Source organism: Anneissia japonica, unplaced genomic scaffold (genome assembly GCF_011630105.1).
Source record: "Anneissia japonica isolate Jap-2015-1 unplaced genomic scaffold, ASM1163010v1 scaffold287726_len2788222_cov184, whole genome shotgun sequence".
NCBI classification, from domain to species: Eukaryota; Metazoa; Echinodermata; class Crinoidea; order Comatulida; family Comatulidae; genus Anneissia; species Anneissia japonica.
Window position 1 is genome coordinate 509,333 of NW_022705125.1, and position 21,575 is coordinate 530,907.

Below are 21,575 nucleotides of genomic sequence, written 5' to 3' on the forward strand. Positions count from 1 at the left end.
TGTGGGGGTGGGGTGCTAGGGGATGCAGCCTTTTCCCTTGGGGAGGCTTATTTTTTTTGGATTCTATAACTAAATACAGTATTAATATTATAATTTATTGGTGTTGTTTTGTAGTTATTATTAAGGACTCAGGTTATAATTATCATTACTATTGTCACCATTAACATACAAAGTATAAAGCAAAACAAACATTAATGTTAATTTTAATTGTAAACCAATAAATATTTACATATTTTGCTATATTTAAGCCTATAAATTTCATTTTTTATTTTCTTATTCAACTTTATTTAATGAAGGTGACCCAAAACAGTGGTCATGGGGCCCTCACATTAAATCATTACAGTCCATCAAATCCACAATCCCAGAAGCTATACAGAAATTAATAAAACAGTATGTAATTCAAAAAATAAAAAGGTCTGAATCAATAAATATAAAGAAAATTATTCTACTGATTTCTTCTATTGGGATAACTCGAGTTGTTATCCTGGCAACGTATCAATCAGCTGGTTAATTTAGGTCAAAGTTATTGATTGACCAATCAGGAAACAGCGCGCCGAATTCGCTATGCGCCTAATGAATGAGTGATGGCTGTGATATTGATGTCAATTTGTACAATAATAAACCCTATATTTTAGTGTTTTAACGTATTTATTTGTTTAATAACAAATGGGAACAAGGCAGGTATTAGCTGTGATAGGAAATTGAATGCATAGAAATGTCTCAGTCAAGATTTAGGTGAGTTTTTTAGGTTTGTTGCTTACGACGAAAGATTACCCCTCACAAACAAAGCACTCACTCACTCAGTCACAATGATGCCAAGCCTGGACACGAGTGCAGATAATGTTATGCAAAGGCGTACCTAGGCAGGCCTAATTCACATTATTTCGGCTAACCTAGTAACTGAACATCGTCAATATGAACTATTATTGTATTATATTAATTTTTAAATATGAAGCTTTAAATGTTCAACCAAAGAATACGCCTTATTAAATAACTGCGATGATCAAATATTTCGTAACATTTTTACAATCGATACGTGTTGATTTAGCCTATGCATACTTAGCCTAGCTTGGCGCCTAGGCCTATGTGTTTTTTAGGAAGGAAGACTGAATTCCTATGTACCTGTAGAGTTGAGGAGCACTGTATATATAAACCAGACGTGACAGTGCTCATTTATAGCCATATTAAGTAGTGTACCACCAGGCTAAGGAAGTCTAGCATGATGTAAATCTAGGCATAAGGGCACATAGAAAAAATGTTAAATTATCACGCCCGCCCATGTCAGAAATTTGTGATATATTGATACAGGAATAAAAACAATTTTTTTTTGCCTCATCATTTATTTCAACAGTCTAAAAAAACAATGCAATTTCGTGACTGGAAATATATTTTCTTTAAAAAAACAATAACATTACAGCAGTTTTATATAATATTTACAATATTCTTGCCAAATAAAGACAGTCCCTCATCACAAAAAAAAAAGCAAAATTCTATTGTTCCCATAAAAAAAATAAAAACTGCCCACCCTCATCACTTTTTATAGAGTAATATCTAATAATTTTTTCTATGCGCTCTAATCTTAAAAGACTAGGCCTACTGCACTTAAAAAAAGTTATAAATTTAAAGAACATTTTTAAGTGCAGTAGGCCTAGCCTTTTGCTACCAACATCTGGGTATTTAGTAACAACCAACAAAGTAGGGATCTGTTATCCACCCAGCTGATGGGTGCATACAAAATTAGATATCGGTTGTCCACCAAGCCAACAGGAGGGTAGATGAAAGTTAAATTCATATTTAGTGGCACTGACTTCAGTAAATGGGGTAAATAAACAGATTGCTTATGGATTTGACAAGTTTAAGATGTATCATACGATTGTTTTTGTTTGGTGCATTTTGTCATGGCTGACAGTTTGTGATTATCATAAAGAGCTGACTAGGAGAATAACCAATTTCTATCTGTGCATCCAACGGATGGCCGTTTGGGTTATTACAGTATTTTCTCCACATACATGTATCCTACCAGTCGTTTACTGCTTATCTATACAGCGAATGGCTGCATTATCACCCTACAAAATGCATCACTTTCTTTACATCATTATCATTAAAATTATTTATTATAATTCAATATTAATAAAATTGTTTTTCTCATAGTTGTGGTTATGATAGCGATTCTAGTGATGATTATGGGGACTACAGTGACCAAGATTGCAGTCAGGGCCTATTCCAAGGGTCACGAAGGTTTGCAAGTCGGGGTAAATGGACAAAGGAAGAGGTGAACAGACAGTTATTAATAAGATGATTTAAACAACATTTATAAATGTGGCCAAAGCACAAGATTCAGACATATGTTTTTGTTTGTTTAACATACCAAACCATTCTGACAATAACAGTATTCCAAAATTCAATTTATAAGCGATTTGGAAGAGTTCACTTGCATTCCAACTGAGAAAAGCTAACTCGTTAAAGAAGCCTAATGAGCATCCTAGCTCTGTTAATGATTTGCACTACTGTATGTCATGTGGCTCCCATTACCAATTGTCTCTTTTCTTTCCTTATTGCTTGTTGTTTCAATAAATTGACCCCACCTTGTTCATACTTTTTTTAAAGGATGATAAGCTAAGAAATGCTGTAGAATATCATGGTTGCAATGATTGGAAAGTGATTGCTAGTTATGTTGATCGAAATGAGTTACAGTGTATCCAACGATGGCAGAAAGTCCTGAACCCTGACCTGGTCAAAGGGCCTTGGACAAAAGAAGTTAGTGTTTTATTTTAATCTGATAAATGATTTTAAGTAAAATGTATTTGATTACCATTCTCAACACCGCAGAGTGGATAATTTGTAATAGAGCTTCTGTTTTATTAACTGTTTTATGTTGTTTAAAATTTTTCCTGCATGTTTATTTTATAAGTAATTGATTATAACTATTGATTTCTGTTGATAAATTTTTTTTGCTGAATATAAACATTTGCCCACAAACTCCATTATTACCATTTTATGATATTCTAATTTAGGAAGATGACGCGATAGTTCACCTAGTTGGCGTATATGGACCACGACGTTGGTCATTCATAGCTGAATATTTACCAGGAAGGGTAGGAAAACAGTGTAGAGAGAGGTAGGCAGGAAAGCTAGGTTACATTTAAGATAGGATTAAACTATAGTAGAAGGAAGAGCTTGTTGAGAACTGAAGGGTAGCCAGCACTACTAGAATAGGTAAGCAATTATGAGTTCGATTTTGATGATATAAAACCTAAAAATGCAGATTTGATGTGGATTTGAAAAGACATGTGCATATAGTATGCCATCTTGAAAATATTAAGCATGTACAGTTTGACTTTGAAGGAATGGTGCAAATGTCATAGTTTATCGCCAGGGAGATTGGGGTGATGTGAACCAAGTTACAGTAGAATGAGGTAGGATAATGTAAACTGACATAAGAAAAAAGAAGAAAAAGTATGAATAATTACAGGGAAAGACTGAAATAATGGGTAATAATAGACATAGGGTAACAGCAGATAGGATTGCTGCTACTTTGTAGTGAGGATGTAGGTGTAGGTGAGGATATTTTCAGAATAAATAAATTTATTGGACATGAGATGACAATGAGGACAAAAGTAAGATCAAACTAAATTTCTGCCTTATGTATAATTAGTTAGTTGTACATCAGGTTAAAAAGGTTAGGCTTAGAAGATTCTGAAGAAATAGAGGGCATTGATTTTACCCCCACACATGTCACCCTTAGAATTATGAGATAGAATTTTTCAAGTAAGAACTCTAGCCATAATCTAGTGTCTTAAGCAACCAAGATTTAGCATTGGTTACATCACCACATATGCTAATTTCATAAAATTCTAAGCATATGTAAATCTTGATTGAATCTGTCAAGAAAGCTAGGTTTAGAGGTATTTCAATCCAGCAATACCTTCTCGCATTCTATTAAAGCATTGATAATTTAGTCTTGAATGTTAATGGACATTTCCAGAGTGTCAAACTCCACAGATGACTTATCAGAACGGGCAAGGAATATGTGTTTGCCTTACAAACCAACATGTTGACTTATTCTCATTAGAATTCTGAAACTAGTCGGAAGTCAGGTACGATAGCTAGGCATAGCAGTGTGTCGGTTTGGGCAAGACTAGGTTTAAAGTTAAGCTGAAACTACCAGGTACTGTAAAGAAGCTAGGCCTTGGAGTGCATCTGTCAGACAATGAGATAACATTGATTCCACAAATATACATGCTCATATCAAACACATCAATGCTGTGGCATTACCCTGTTAACAATACTTGATTACTTGCATCAGGAGGATGATTTGGTCGTTAGATTGGTGAAAGAATATGGCCCAAAGCGATGGTCTCTTATCTCAAAATACCTTACTGGACGTACTGGAAAGCAGTGTAGAGAACGGTAGGTTAATACATTGATACATTTGAGTTAATTAGTTTCTATTGTAACATTTGCATGTGCATTATATGGTAGGTATTGATTTCTTAATTTTAAATATAAGTAGGCCTGATGTTTACAAATATTGCCAATGCTAGTGTGTATTTGAAGTAATAACAATATACTACTGAGCTTATTCCAATTAATATTGTTTATAGATGTACCAAATTTGCATATTGTTAATACTGTACAAAGTATTTAATCTAAATACAGTAGATTCAACACAATTTTACATTGTTTCAGATGGCACAACCATCTCAATCCAAATATCAAGAAATCAGCATGGACTGTTGAAGAGGACCGAATCATCTACGAGGCACATAAGCGTCTCGGTAACAAATGGGCGGAGATTGCCAAATTGCTTCCGGGAAGGTAAATGACATTTTATTGGCATTGAGGTACATCATATTTATTCACCCTTTTCTATGTGGAAACATCACTTGGATGATTAATTGTTTACATTGGCACATAAACACCTAAAAAGCTTTAGGGACTTCACCCTTGTAGTGAGCGTGCCACTTCAGGGAAAACAAGCAGATAAAAAGCATGGTAAAAAAAAAAATCCGGTTTGTACAACTTTTCTATAATTATTTAATTACTTACTTCTATAAATTTGTTTCTAGACCCCACTTCCTGACACTCAACCCCACTTGGGTTCTTAGGCAACCCTATACCTCGCTGTTAGGGGGCCTGGCAGTTCCTGGGCCACTTTTGGCGGCCCTGGGGCCTGTGGAAAGTACCGAAAATACAACATATCAGAGACAAAAACCCATTTTCTACTTTTCTCCTAATTAAATATTTAATGATTCATTTACCTATGACTGAATAATTTTTCATTTGTGTCTTGTTTATTTATGCCTTTCAGAACGGATAATGCAATAAAAAACCATTGGAATTCAACAATGAAACGAAAAGCAGAAAGTAAAAGCAACCCATACTCTCCTAGCAACCAGTTAGCCTGTGGCTACAGATACGGACAGGTAACTAAGTTCCTATCTTGAATAAGTTAAAACAAACTCTGAAATTACAGTTTGTTGTGTGTAATGTATAATTTATGAATAATTATTTTGTATTAGTAATAATGATTTTCATAATTTATAAGATATTCAGCAGTATTGATATTTTAAATTTTTTTTAGTGCAAGTCTTTACAATGATTTAATTAGTTAAACATGCAATTTCTCTCTTTTTGAAGATCATTTATTCACGCCCATCTGGTGAAAGTGGGATTCCAACTTCCGAACATGTTTTTCCCCCCTAGTCATCCTGTAATTAATCTTCTTTACTGTTTATCATACCAAACAAATGAATAATATTTTTTTTGTATTTGTCTGTTTAAAGGCCTCTTCTGTATACCCAGTGTATCTAAGCAGCAGCAATGCAGGCATATCAAGTGCTCAGCAAAGCCAAGAGGGAAGCAGTCTGAGAAGTAAGTATATTTCATACTAAATTTACCCAAGTCACCAAACTTGGTTTTTATTACATGCTCTGTGGATAACACTCTGCAGTATGTATTATGCTCTATTGTATTGATCTTCATTGGCCAAGTCTCTTTATTTAGCTTGGGGATTAAATATGTGATTAACTAGCTGCTTTTATGTTTCAAAACAAAGTGTCTTTATTAGACTCTAAGATTGATAAGCTGATCTCTGGGATCTTCATTCAATGTCTTACAACCATGTCTCTAGAAGTGTTGAGTACTGATGACTTAAAACACTCCATTCTTTGAATCCTATTTTCTGTTTATGCCTATCTGACATTTCTGATAGAAAATTTGCTCAATCCTATCCTACTTCCTATTTTGGTTTGGTTTTGTTTTTTTAAAAACCTTGTTCTTGGATTAATTTTTAAAAAATGAGACATTGCAAGCCTATTTACCTGAAGTACAATACAGATCATTTAGAATAATTATAATAATACAGTAAAATGTCCATTTTACGAATGGTCTTTGCTCCTGATGACATCATCAGCCAAATAATACCATTAAAAAAAGTCCAATTGTCAACGTTTTACAAAGTGATAATGTATAATTTTCTTAATAAAATCAAGTTTGTTGTAAAATAGTTCAATCTTTTCTTTCTTTTCTTCTATAATAATCACTATATTAATGTAATAATATATAACCAGAACAACGAACTACCAACACAAGTGACGTCGGATTGAGCACACATGTTTACGATGACGAAATAAACAAGAGTGTTGGGGTCAACAACTTATTGACATCATGAATGCTAGATGATCTCGAAATGCGTGTAAACAACACAATTCTGCAATCTAAAAACTAGAAAGAACATGATAGAAAGGTCCATAAAACATACAGATGTTTGAATAAGAGTTAAAACATTTTGTTAAGTGGAAGAATGCCAGCGATTATAATAATTTGGTTTTTATCGAAGGTCAGTTCAGCTAGGCTCTAACGCGGTAGACCACGCTGCTGCACTGTCGGATCATGCTAGGCCTGTCCGCCGTCAGCCTATCGGCGCTTAATGGCAGAGGATAGCTAGGCCTAGGAAACTGACACCCATCTAGCTTACGAACACCCCTTGGTACCAAGGGGTACGTAAAATGGATGTTGTACTGTGTCCTATATATATTGCACCTTGCAGATTGCAGTTCCCTCTAAGTACTTTACATAAAGTTTTGAACTATGGTGCAAAACTATCCACCTTCGATTCTTTACAATTGTCTTTATATGTTCATCTGAATCTCCTGAATAGAAAATGAGATACAGTTAAACTTGCCTAATTCGACTTTGCCTAACTCAAATAATTTCTAAGTCAAACTTATTTTACATGCCAAATTGTTGTGTTTTCCATTAATTAACAATCTGTAAGTCGAATTTTAAGTCGAAAAATTTTTTAATATCATTTTGGATTCAACTTAGGCAAGTTCAACTCTATTACATTCATATAAACCTGAATGGAAAATACATAGGATGGAAATATTTTTATGCATTACCTTGTAGGCATTCTTCAAACAAACATGAGACGAGGCACAATGCCCTCGACATCTAGCCAGCTGTCAGGCATGATGAATGTACAAGAGAGTCCCATGCGTTGGATTGTGATGGACAATGAGGACACCATTTCACCCTTTAGGTATTGTAACAAAAACTTATTGTATCAATAATTGAAATTTGTTATATACATTCAAATTCTTTTTTCTTTACTGATAGTCATTTAGTTGAAAACTGTATTGTATTTTTTGCCATGCAGAGATATACCAGAAATCGCCGATACAAACTTCTTGGAACAAGACCCTCGATTGGATGATCTTAGCACGTTTGAAATGCTTAACCTTCTGGGTGAGGAAACACGTGGAGTAACTCCAATAAAACTGACCAAGCTTCATCAAAAAGGTGCCACAGGTAAATTACAATTTTACCATTCTAAATTTATTTATATTTAATTTTATTTATTTTGCATTCAAGAGCAAATAAACAATTTGCCAATTTCGAGATGGATAAAGATATTTTAAGTTGTGAATAAAAAACTTTGTTAAAAAAAAAAATTTAAACCCAGGACTTTAGGATTGTAATGTAAGGCAAGCACCACATCCAAGCTCTGTTGATTATAGAGTACTACAGTGTTACGTCATGATACCACGTGATACTACTAGGTTCCTATCAGACAAACCATTGACCCCCATCTTTTTCTTTGTAAATTTTAATTGATGATTAAATGTGTGTTCGATAACTAATATAATGCAAGCTTTTGTGTTTTTAGTACATGTTGATGGTAAAATATTAGATTTTAAAATGACTATTCCAGAAAGCCTATGAAGTCATTCAGGCATAATGAACGGTAACTAGCATCCGTTGACAACAGAGAGCGCCACCTAGCGTCGTGACGACACGACTGTGGTACTATATACAATCTTGCATGTATTTATTGTAGGTTATCGATTTGACGGACATGCCATAGCAAACTTGTCTAAGGACACTTCTGGACGTCTGATACCAATCACCTCACCAGTGACATCCAAGTATAGCACACCACCTACCATCCTAAGGAAAAAAAGAAAGCGATCTGTATCCTTTAGATTTCATGCATTAATCCTGTTTTGAAGTCTTAGTAAAGTTAATTAATACCAGGCTCCTGAGGATAAACAAAAAATTGATATGTTGTAAAACTGATTTTTCTAACACAAGAAGGATCTTTGAAAAAAAAAACTTGGGTACTGTTAAATAGATTTTTTAATATTTAAAAACTGGGAGAACGGGGCTTAATCACCCTTTTTTCAACATTTTTCCCCAGTGTTTGAATATTCAAAAATCCGGAATGGTCATTAACCATTCCGGAGTTTTTTGTCAAACACCCTTTTTATTGTATCAGTTGTAAAACATATCAAAACAATGATGATGATGATAATGATGAACACAATATGAAAGGTGGTGATGATGCAAAGTTACATATGTGACCTGCTACCACGAAATGGCTGTAAACTCGTACCTAGTCAAAAATTAGATATTGCTATAGTCTTATAGAACACATTACGAGATTTAAAATGGTGATTAAACCATTTCAATCGGAAATCTAGAAGCAATTCTACGGCCATTTGAATAGTTACTAACTTCCAGAAATAAAAATTTGAAGTTTTGAGAAAAAGGCTAATGAAATTAACCATACTTAAATTTGAAGGATATTGCAAGTGTATACCAATAATATACCTTAGCAACCAGTACTTCTTGTAGGCCTACCAAAACCAAATTTTGCACAGACGTTGTGCAAAGGTAGAGGAACAAGTACCAAATATTTCAAAGTTGTACCCCCCGGGGGAGGGGAATGGCAGCCATTTTAAAATGGCGTCATATTATAACTATACAAAATGGATATTATTGTCTCATGTGGTTTTTTGAACTATAGCTGTCCTCTTAGAAAACCCTAGAATGATATTTACAACCAAGGAATATGAGGAAATACTTGTAGATGTTGAGAATGGGGGTAGGGGATGTGACAGTATTTTGTGCTTTATAGTAGGAATATTAGGTCCAAACTTAGTAAATAGTGAAATCAAAGGTATTACTTTATTATTCTACCAAAAACTCATTTTCCAAAAAATACACGTATTTCGACCTATTCCAGCTTAATAGGCATTTTTCTCATTACACGACGGTGCGACTTTACAGCCCAACCGTCGTAGCAGGTCACATGTTGTATTGCTTTTATGCGCTAGATAAATATGTTTCTTAACTACATGTAAAAGCATTTGGATAGAAGTTCAAGGAGCAGTAATTCATCTCTCTTGAAGACACCAGATATTAAACAACGCTGTAAAGACACCAGCACACCCAAGACAACACCTATAAAACCATTGACGTTCTCACCATCACAGGTAATCTAAAACTAGGCTTAACAACTTGAGTTTCCATTCAAATCTATTTTTAAGTGTTTGTTGCAGATCTAATCAATCAGTCTTTTATTATTGTACCAAATATTATATAATAAAAAATGAAAGGAGCTTTCACTGTGTTGAGACTGCCTTTGGGAATGTTGTCTATGTTGTAAACAGATAAATGCCAAGTTTCCTTTTTGGAAGGAGGTATTTGTTCAGGTATTCAAATAAATCAGACATGCTGTTAATCTATGAGTGAGATAGTTCCCTGTCTTTTCTTTCTTTTCTTTTATTGTTTATCCTGGGGGACTGCTCAGGGATAAAATCACTGATCCTCCACAGATCCCAGCACTTCCCATCCCCTCTCACCCCATGAACCCTACCAGGAATTTTTATCCTGGGACCCTTATCGAGGCTCTAGTCGACCCCTTGGTTTCTGACCCCGTTGTCGGACATGACAGAGCCTTTGTCAGCAAATATCTGGAGCCACTGCTGCGTGTGAGATGCGCAATTTCATTGTTATTCTATTATGTTTAACAGCTAGGTTCGTTTATTGGTTTATCCTGGTAGTATTTCATTCATATACTTCCATAAATCACTGCTGGGGGTGTGTAAATTTTGCTGTAATTTCAACCTAAATAGCATTTATTATTGTTTGATTTGTCTTTTCTTCTTTTCACAGTTCTTCAACTTACATAGTCCAATAATAGGAATAACACCTGTTAAACAACAGCTGACATCAACTCCCATCTCCAAGATAGAGCCAAGTACAAGTGTGTTGAGTACACCTCAGTTTTTGACACAGACACCAAGTGACAAGGAAAACTTCCCAGAGTAAGTAAATACTTGATAAATTCAGAATTAAAATAATCATACAATTTGTTTTAAGATCAGCTGAACAGTACACCAATTGTAATATTTAGTTCTAATGTAAAGTAATTTAACTATTCTTTTTTAGTGGGTTCTTCAGGACACCTAAAATTCGCAGGGCTTTGTTAGAGACTCCAAGAACTCCAACACCCCTAAAGGATGCCCTTGCAGCCTTGGAAAAGAAAAGTGGACCTATTCGCAAGCTGGTTAGTTATAGTAATTTTATTCACATTTTATATGTCATAACTAAGTGGAGTAGCTATGATGTTTTGTAAGACTATTTCAGTTGTTACCTTGATTTGAAAAAGATGTTGCAGACAATTTATTTCTCCTTTCTACAATTCTTCGATGAAATTGCAAACTATAAAAAATACTACCAGTGTAGCCCGCAATTCATAGCAGTGTTCTCTCAATTGTTACATTTTTTACTTATAGATTTGTTAATATAAATTCGGACTATGCAGGCAGTGTGAGTCGTTACCCCTTTTGAGTAGGGTTTTATGACTTGAAAAAAACAACATGTACAGTCATAGCGTAGGCATAGACAGGAATGATGCTCATTTGTTGAAAGAAGGCCAGACTAGGCTACCTAGACCTAATCAGTACTTTTAATTTTACCCAAAAAAAAAAAAAAACTTTTCCTATGGTTGGCCAGTTATATTTACCAGTAAAATTGATGGCTAAATCAGCTTAAGGAAAACACTGCAAAGATAACTCATTCTTGTGCCAAATTTGCACTATTCAAATTCAAATCAATGTACCTAACTTGCTATTATTTTGTTATATATGTTCTACTGTATATACAGTATTTTTATATTTAGTGGTTAATTGGAAATATAATAATGTTTTATCCTACTAATGAAGTAATGATCTCTAATCAAATAATGCCACAACATAACAGCAGTATATTATTCCATTCATAAAACATAAAGTTTGTTGTGTGGTAACTAAAGTTTGTTGTGTGGTAACTAAAGTTTGTTGTGTGGTAACTAAAGTTTGTTGTGTGGTAACTAAAGTTTGTTGTGTGGTAACTAAATTTTATGCCAATTTTAAATCAATAACAAAGCTATCTTATCTTCCACAGCCTCTGACACCAGACAATCTTGTAGAAGATATATCAGAAATCATTAAGAAAGATGAAGAATTGTCCGGATTTAAAGCAATGTCTTCTTTTAAACGAAAGCAGACACAGGTGAGAAAATATTTTTATGTTGGATAATTATTACTATATATATATTTATTCATCATTCATACAATATCAGCCCAAAGAAATGAATAAAAGTACCAATTTACTATTCAGTCACATTACAAAAACATATACAGAATATACAATATAGAAAATTACAAATGTAATGCTATACAACAAAAAAAGAACATTTATAAAAAAGAACAAAATTTGTAATAATCAATATATTAAAATCAATATTAGAAAAATACATGAAAAGTATTTTAAACAGAGCTCTCAGAACTAATTTCACAAACTTGTAAATAGATTTTTACCCAAAAAAAAATTGCCTGTTTGTAGCTAGATTGTTAATATATTTGCTTTCTTTTTTTCAGATTGACACTCCTGTAAAGACAGTGAGGAAAACTCTAAGCAGCCAGTGGGCGGATGAAAAGAAAAACACAGATGACTACTTCTTCTCTATGCCTGGCACTGCAGAAACGCCTGTATGTTGTATATGCTATTGTTTCTAATATTTTTAAATAGTAATGCCAGTAGGAAAGCAGGTAGACCTTAAGAAATAACAAGGACAACAATGGTAGTGATTATAATGATGATAATGAAAATGATTATGATGTGGTTTAATGTGGTGGTGATGATGATGACATTGACATTGATGATGAGGGTGATGGTGGTAATGAGGATGGAAACAGGATTCAGGAGGGGGTGTAGCTTGGTGAAAGTAAGCTACTGTATTTCTATTTAAAGGTAAGTTTTGTTTATTTCACGATTTCTATGTTTATTTTGTGTTAAGTCGTTATTGGATACCAATGTTTTGTTTTCTTTTTATGTTTTTTTAGTTATCACTAATTGTGTTATATTAATTTGCATGTGTTTCATACAATACTAGATATCAAATATATTTAAAATGTATAGATTTTTATGGAAAGTTCACATGATTAACATTGATTTATTCTATTTATTAATGGAATGGAGCACATGTTGGGTAAGGTGCTTTCTAATCTTAGTTAAAATCTCCAGGATTGTTTTTCTTATGGATGAAAACAACCGGTCTTCCTAAGCCTAGCCTAATAAACGAGGATTACTTTGCTTGTAGTTGGATATAGAAGAAGGAAAAATGAATTTATTTTATTATTTAAAATCTATATTAATTTAATATATCCATTATACATGCTTGTATTATTGCTTCTCTTTATGTTTTAAGGATTTTTATTGTTTTTTGTAAGCTCAACAATGTGTCAACATTACCAGCTACAAAATACTTTTAAAAATTTAGGTACAGTGTTGGTGATAATAATAAGCCAACTACATGTTAAACCATATTTACACATCTGTCTCTTAATGTACCTTGCATTTCTATCTCCAGTCCTCACAGTTTCCTAATTCTGATAGTAATGCGATCATTCGTCAGCTTTTCCGTGATTCTTCAACCCTTTTATCTGATGATACAAATATGGTAAATAAAAAAATTTCATGAAACATCCAAAATCATTTTTTTTTTATTCCAGAGCATGAGTGGTGTGATTGCTTTTCATGAACTTTCTAACAATTCATCGTGCACCTAAAACACATTAATTTCACTTTATTATTACATTATTTCTAATTTTTCCCTATGGTATAATAGAGGGCGCCAGAACAGCTAATTCAATTTTATGTTTAAAAACACAAAATGACTAATTAATAAGTTAGAAAAAAAGGGGAAAATATCTGTAAGCTGTTTTTATTTATTTTTTTAGCTGTTTTTCAGTTTACACAAAAATTTCATTTGCACAATCATCACTTGAAGGGTTCTTGCTGCTTTGGTTTCTTATCAGCTGCAAGCATCCAAAGCTTTTTATTAATATTAACTGTTATAAATTTAGAAATTTATCTCTTCTCATATTACATAATGAATTTCATCGCTGGATAAGTGTTTATGATGCTAATAAGTTGGATTATTGAATCCATCATGGTAGTTAGAATTGTTTATAAATTATTAACTTTCATCACATTAACATGTCTTTCCTGCTAATTTTGATATGATACCTTAACACTTGATTATTAATGCACAGGTTATTATTGAAAATATTACATACACAATTACAACCTTATTGTATATGTACCGTTTGATTTACCAGTATTGACTGCAATGAGCTAAACAATTTCAAAAATAAATTTCAATATTTCTTTTTATATTTAAATATTAACTTTCAATAGAAAATTAAAATGGAATAAAATTGTTTTCCCATTTAATGACTATAAAATAATACTTTTGCTTTATTCTTTTTAATAGACTCTTAACTTCACTGGTAGTAAATTTTATTGTATGTCTAAGTCAGTGAAAATTAATTGTGTTATTGAAACACAATTCAAAATATTTGTGGTTATTTGAAAGTAAATATTTATGGATTGTTTTTTATGGAAAGTAAAAATTTATGGATTTTCAATATTTTACCACAGACGTTATTTATTTAACATAATTTTTTTTTTTTTTTAAGTGGCTCTCTTATGCCAATATCGCACCCAAATAAATCCTGTTAAAAACTTAACTATCCTGTGCTTTCTGTACACACGATTGGTTGCGATCAACTGCACAGTAGCATTGACATCAAAATATAACGCAACATGTGGTTTGTCTCGTTGATAGGCTGTCATGATGAACTGTGCGGGCACATCCTTGGCTCTCCATATCTTCTGCATATCTAATTGGACGTAATACCAAACAGTGTGTAGCCATAGTAACATAAAAATTTAAACATCCTGTGATGTCCATCTCTAACTGGCTCTAATATAGTGTACAGCCACACTAACATTTAAATATAAAAATCCTTTGATTTCTGTCATTGATTGGCTGTAATATATGTCATGTAGCCCAATATTTAATTTATGCATGACTTGTAAGTCAACTTGTTAGAGAGACTCTTTAACCTGTATTGTCTTTTTTCACCAACTAACACTTCACATCTATGTTTGTGTGTGTGTTGTTCTTAGGGTAGTTATAGTTTCCCGTCACTGGAGCATTTTGGCTCTGAACCAGCACCGCTGAGTCATTTACTACCACCCATTACTAACACAAACTTTGGTGCTGTACCATATAATACACCTGATTTTGACCAAATGGATTCGCAGGTGAGTCCACATTCAAAGATGATTTACTTATCACATTTTCTTTTTTATTGCAAACCCAGATAAACAGCCAGTTGCCAATGTTCCCTCCTTCCCTAGTACTTGGCCACATAGTGAAAAGGGAATGAGGATGTTGACATGGTTTTATCATAGATTTCCAATGGGACAAAAAATTCTGTTGTGTTTTAGGCATGGGAATATTGTCAATTATTAGTTTATCTAGGTATCCAACATATACTACTAGCAGTTTGTGTAATATAATAACTAATGTTGCATCATCTATTGTTGCAGGTAAGGTAATCAAGTAAAAACAATTGATAATATGTTTAGCATTTTCATACTAGTCTCAAATTATCATCTCTAGTTGAATATCAATCCTCGCTGATTTATCAAACAGACTTAATTATTCCAAGAATAGGCAATGATGGGAATAGATAGCAATATGTTATTGTGGTACATTGAGATAATTTAATAAGTTCAATTTATGCCATATTTATTCTTAGAAATTATATTATATTTTGTTATACTGTAGTTATTTTTTATTTTTGTGGTATTTTACTTTTCATATACAGTATATCGGTTCTAAATTCTACTTATGTCTAGGAAGGGTATAGAAGAATTTTAATGGTACAGCATGCGTTATGCAAACAAATTAAATGACAAACATCAAGTGAAAGACCTAACTAAATGTTACAATGTTTTGTTTTTAGAGCTCGTCTATCCTGGCTGAGTCCTCACTTCTCATGTCCCCTGAAGTACCAAGCAAGAACAGCAGCGATAGTTTCTCTGTTACCCTTGACCAGGGCTTTATTGTTCCAGCAGTACAGACCAATATCAGTAAATACAGATCTAACAAATACGACAAAGGTATAACTTGGGAATTCCCCTTTATGCCTATTCTAAACAACAGAGATGTGGTGTTGTCTGGGCCTGTTGAGACAAACTAAACCCATGTGGGCTGCACGGTATTCCCAAGTTATACCTTTGTCGTATAGGTAATCTTACAATATTTTCATGTTCTTTATTTTAGTTAAATAAAAGATATAAAGTGATGAATTAATATACTAGACACATGGTTTTTATTTGAACACTTTATTATGACATCGTAAAGTGATGAATAAGAACACTAAACACATGGCTTTATTCGTAGGCCTAGAGGCTAGGTCTAGCCTAGGTATCATCGTTTGTTCGTACATACGTTTATTGAGCGTTACGTACGTATTAGGTCAAAGGTTACCACAAATTTAACCCAACCTCTATTTTACGAATCCCCCGATTTACGTACGCCCTCTGGTCCCGTACCGTACGTAAAATCGAGGTTCTACTGTACTTACCACATTTTCTTTTTTATTGCAAACCCAGATAAACAGCCAGTTGCCAATGTTCCCCCCTTCCCTAGTACTTGGCCACATAGTGAAAAGGGAATGATGATGTTGACATGGTTATATCATAGATTTCCAATGGGACAAAAAATTCTGTTGTGTTTTAGGCATGGGAATATTGTCAATTATTAGTTTATCTAGGTATCCCACATATACTACTAGCAGTTTGTGTAATATAATAACTAATGTTGCATCATCTATTGTTGCAGGTAAGGTAATCAAGTAAAAACAATTGATAATGTGTTTAGCATTTTCATACTAGTCTCAAATTATCATCTCTAGTTGAATATCAATCCTCGCTGATTTATCAAACAGACTTAATTATTCCAAGAATAGGCAATGATGGGAATAGATAGCAATATGTTATTGTGGTACATTGAGATAATTTAATAAGTTCAATTTATGCCATATTTATTCTTAGAAATTATATTATATTTTGTTATACTGTAGTTATTTTTTATTTTTGTGGTATTTTACTTTTCATATACAGTATATCGGTTCTAAATTCTACTTATGTCTAGGAAGGGTATAGAAGAATTTTAATGGTACAGCATGCGTTATGCAAACAAATTAAATGACAAACATCAAGTGAAAGACCTAACTAAATGTTACAATGTTTTGTTTTTAGAGCTCGTCTATCCTGGCTGAGTCCTCACTTCTCATGTCCCCTGAAGTACCAAGCAAGAACAGCAGCGATAGTTTCTCTGTTACCCTTGACCAGGGCTTTATTGTTCCAGCAGTACAGACCAATATCAGTAAATACAGATCTAACAAGTCCTTGAGAGACTTGAAGAGGTTCAACGAAACCCCCTATAAACCCTCAATTAAGGTTAGTATCTGGTAGGCAATTCTACTTTAGTCAGCAGAAACAATGTCTGTTAAAGTTGGGCACACACTGCGCCAGACAAGATTCCATGTAAAATGCGACAAGGGACGCGCAAAATATTAATGACGATCCATTCATACTGCTACATTTAATCAAAAAATGGTGCCGCATCATCAAACACTTTAAGGGCAAGGATGATTCGTCATTTTGAAGATTCAACATTTTGATCTATTTGAACATTTTTAAGAATCATGAATGTTTTCTCAAAGCTTGTATGTTGATGTGGTTAATTAAGATGACAACCAATAGTCTGTGAGGCTATTAGACTTCATTTTGTCGTGATTCAGCCTTAAGGGTCATCCTCAGGACTGAAAAAGGTGCGCCACTGCACAACCGGTGTCAGAGGCATTGTTAATGCTTCCGGGAGCAATTTTTTCTAATGTTAGTCATTGCTTGTTTAAAGCAATGTTTACATTAATTTATTTCTCAAATATTCCCATTGTTTTTCATAAAATATGTTCTACTTTGCTGTAGTATAAAACTAGCAGCAGCATGTATGTAGCTTGCTGGCCCTTGGGTTAAAATTCTGCAAAAACAGGAATTTTGCTCACAATTGACGGTTCTACCAATCCCCTTACCTTGAATATTGTTGTTAACATCCCACAACATGACAGCAATTGTAGTGCGAACATGGCTTTGTGTGCAGTTTAAGCTTATGGGTCATTGGCATGTGCATATTCCTGATCCTGCCTACTGAATAACAATACATGCCCTGATTGGCACTCCAAAAATGTCCAATACAAAACATTCCACTTCGCATCAAACATCGCATTAAGAATTTATAGAGCAGCATAGAGTTTTTTTGCATCCTGTAAGTGGAGAGTTTTTGTTTGTTGAGACTTAAATAGAGAGCAGCTTAGCCTAGTTGGCTAAATTGCTGGTAAACATTTGTGTGCGCACTGAACCATGAAGATCCTCACTCAACCTTGGTTTCCAGTTTCATTAATTCCCTGCTCTCCTTGTCTTTGAACTTGAGGGCTAAAATGCAAGAGCAGAAGGGATTGTCTTCCCGTGGACTGCCCAATTTACCACCAGATGGTCCCCCACTGAAAACAAGTTATCAGATTTCTGTGGGTTATCCTTGTTGTGTTTTAAATCCAAATCCAAGTTACGAGCTCGGATACAGGTACTGTATATGGTAGTGTGTTTTAAATTCCTGCAATTTCTATTGATTATTTTCAGTTGAACAGGGCATGGGAGGCTGTGGCTTGTGGCCAGACAGCTGATCAACTCCTCCTCATTCAGCAAGCCAAGAAATACCTCTTCAGCAGTATCAAGCCAAGGTCCTTGAAACTATAAAGCATTGCAGAACACACGTCAAACCCACAGATTTTTTGGGGGGGTGGGGTGTTTTTTTTTTGTGCGTGAGATTTAAAGACACCACTCTCTCACTTAGTGAGTTCACCACATTTGTCAGAGTTCAGATTTTCTTTGTATTGTGTTTCGTTGCAGCTATGTTGGGGTTTATATGCTTTGATTCTTAGTGCGTGCGAATTAAAGACACCACTCTCTCACTTAGTGAGTTCACCACATTTGTTAGAGTTCAGATTTTCTTTGTATTGTGTTTCGTTGCAGCTATGTTGGGGTTCTTATACTTTGATTCTTAGTTATGTACGGGAAATTCTATATCTAATGAAAATAATGATAATTTACAAAGTGTAAAATATATTTATTATTTATGATCTGATATACGTAAAGGATTGCCTACGTATTGGTGAACTCCTAAAGGGCAGTTTAAAATTTGATTAAATGAATAAATTAGATTTAGTCTTTATATTGAAACTTTATTCTTGATAACTTCTGTTTTTGCTGATTGTATATTCAATAATTAATGTGTATTTCTATTCACGTCTCATTGGTCAATTTTCATTTTTCTTTCTGCTCCTTTTTTTTTCTTTCTCATTTTCCTTAAAAGAAAATGCATCCGTTCTGTTTATCTGCAAAATTTAATTAATAATATATTCACTGCTTTCTTGCCAAGCTGTGGTGGAAGTGATACACCAGAGAGTAGATGATTTTGACAAACAATATGGTAATACACTGGTTAATCATAGCAGTAAAAAATTGCTATAACACATAGTATATTTTACGCATAATATTGCTAGAATTTTTTATACTAAACATGAAAAAATTATTACCTAGTTATAATATACGGCCTTGCTCATCAGCAAACATATAATATATTTTCCAAACAAAAATATTCTATATTTTTGCCTAGATAAATAGGTTTTGTCTGTGTTAATATTTTTATGCTTATAAACACAATTTGGAATGATGTGGAAACAATCCAGTAGCTTAGTAAAAATAGCTGATTTTACAGTATATAAAGTCTGGTATAATATGGAATATACATCGACAATAGTATCATTATAGAATCATTTATATTCAATAGTATTTCTATATGTTGATGTGATAAATTTTGCCATGTATATTTATTTTTATCTTGACAATTTTAATGACCTAATTTGTGTAGCTTATTACTATTATTTTGTAGTAAATATTTATATTAAAGTTCTAATTATAATCATTATAATCATTATATTATTATTATTATTGTTATTATTTAAGTTAACACAAATTCTAGTTACATTGATATTAGTGACAGCACACAAATTTATTCAACAAAATGAGACATTAATACCTTTACTATGCCAATATTAATAATAATCAATAAGTGATTTAACACAATACATATACTGTAATTTAAGAGAATGGGAATATGTAAAATGACATTGCCTGCATTGTTCTGTCTTTTTGCTGGTGTATGAGAGGCTAGCGAGTGGTGACCTTATGTAGAATATTATGCAAGGATTGTCAAAACAGTCTCCCGTGATTGTGAAGGTTCTGGTAAATGACCAGCGTGTTGTATAAACCTCTGCACAATTAAAAAAGCATAAATATTGTGTAAATTGACTTACTCTCAACTACCTTTGTCAGGTAGCATATCCCTCAAGGATTTCAAACAGTGTTAAAAAAAGATGTTTTCGTTCCGTTCCCAGGTTATTATATCATATGAAGATGAAGAATTGTATATAAATGTACAATAAGTTGATTACCTTGTAAGGATCATTAACAGCAGGTTAAACACAATTTTTTGTTATGTATATCAGTTTTGATTGAGCATGAATTCAGTTTCAAAAATGTATATACAGTACTGTGTAGGTTTTTGGTTTGAGATGTGAATCTCTAGCAGGCTAGTCTTGCATTGAATGCTTTGGTTTTGATTCTCTCAGTTCTGGTTAGTTGTAAGATATCTCTTGATTCTTAAATTTTATTTTCAGGCATTTACAAGCTTGTTTATATAAAGCGCATTGCAAGCCATAGCATGTTGCGATGTACAAATGCCTCCCTCTCTCTCTCCCTCTAAAAATAAAAAATAAAATACACCTAATTAAGCACAAAAAAGGGTATTTCCTAAGCACAGAGACATTCCCACCTTTTTTTGGTTGGTGGGAGAGGGGGGTTGGGGGTTTATTAATCACCAAGCTCGTTGCCAACCATTATTTAAACCACCTCATGCATTTTGGTTGGTGGAATAGTAACCACATGACTAAAATCCATGGTTAGGTTATCAAATCAAATTAATTGCAGCTTAAACATCATACCAGCATGTGCAGCTCCTTAATAAAAAGAATATATTTTTTTCCAAAAAAAAGCTGGCCCCTGACTTTCAAGACTTTGACCTCTGCTTGGGCAACACAAACTCCCATTTTTGTGTTTATCACGTATCTCTTAAAGTGATTCGTAATGATAGTTTGCGTGGTAACATGATGTGCTATATTAATTTAGTGTCCCTATCTCAGGAAGGTGAGAATGTTTAATTTCTGACAGGTGGGAAAGATTGTTATCAATTTTTCATGTATCTATAAATACTTTTAAAAAAAAAAGATTATTATATTAAGTTTAATAGTTCAGAAAAATTGTTTTGACGTGGAAGGTTTTCCTTGGAATCTTATATAATTTACATGTAGTAATTTTTCAATTTTTATCAAATTAAATTTTTCATTTTTCCAGTAGTATACAGCAGTTCCTGTATTAGCATAAATAGATTGATTTTGCTAGCAATATACTTGTTTATTTATTGATTTAACTTCATTCTACTTGGTAACTCTTCATTCTTACCAGGAATTACCACTGGTTTCATAATGTCGCACGGGTCATTGTTAATTAATTTAGTGATTGATTTTCCATATTTAACATCATTTGAAAAATTGCAAGTGTGCAAATATAGAATATGAATCTAGTAATTGGCATGTTACCTCATCAAGGTGGCTGGTTTATTTCTTAAATTTTCTCTGTATGGTAATTATTTTCATAAAAGCTCTTCTGTAAGTTTGTAGGAATATGATGTATATTCCATCAGGATA

The 21,575-nt window shown here is 33.3% G+C and overlaps 1 protein-coding gene across 1 annotated transcript; it reads left to right on the plus strand.

The window, feature by feature from the left end:
* Nucleotides 1-548: 548 nt before the first annotated feature.
* Nucleotides 549-21,575, plus strand: LOC117105252 (myb-related protein B-like). The gene is made up of 20 exons (XM_033246341.1): nucleotides 549-735; nucleotides 2,152-2,272; nucleotides 2,608-2,757; nucleotides 4,307-4,410; nucleotides 4,690-4,818; nucleotides 5,312-5,426; nucleotides 5,787-5,874; nucleotides 7,411-7,543; nucleotides 7,661-7,812; nucleotides 8,342-8,475; nucleotides 9,651-9,779; nucleotides 10,462-10,613; nucleotides 10,738-10,855; nucleotides 11,734-11,841; nucleotides 12,210-12,320; nucleotides 13,202-13,291; nucleotides 14,806-14,943; nucleotides 15,651-15,789; nucleotides 17,090-17,151; nucleotides 18,391-21,575. Exons 1-20 carry the CDS (start codon nucleotides 716-718, stop codon nucleotides 18,505-18,507), a joined length of 2,310 nt encoding a protein of 769 aa, XP_033102232.1. The 5' UTR covers nucleotides 549-715; the 3' UTR covers nucleotides 18,508-21,575.

Excerpts from the sequence above, each read along its gene's own strand:
- LOC117105252 (XM_033246341.1), top strand. The coding sequence starts at position 716 with ATGTCTCAGTCAAGATTTAG. Across the intron at positions 10,856-11,733 it reads GTGGACCTATTCGCAAGCTG|CCTCTGACACCAGACAATCT; the intron begins GTTAGTTATAGT and ends TATCTTCCACAG. Across the intron at positions 13,292-14,805 it reads TATCTGATGATACAAATATG|GGTAGTTATAGTTTCCCGTC; the intron begins GTAAATAAAAAA and ends TGTTGTTCTTAG.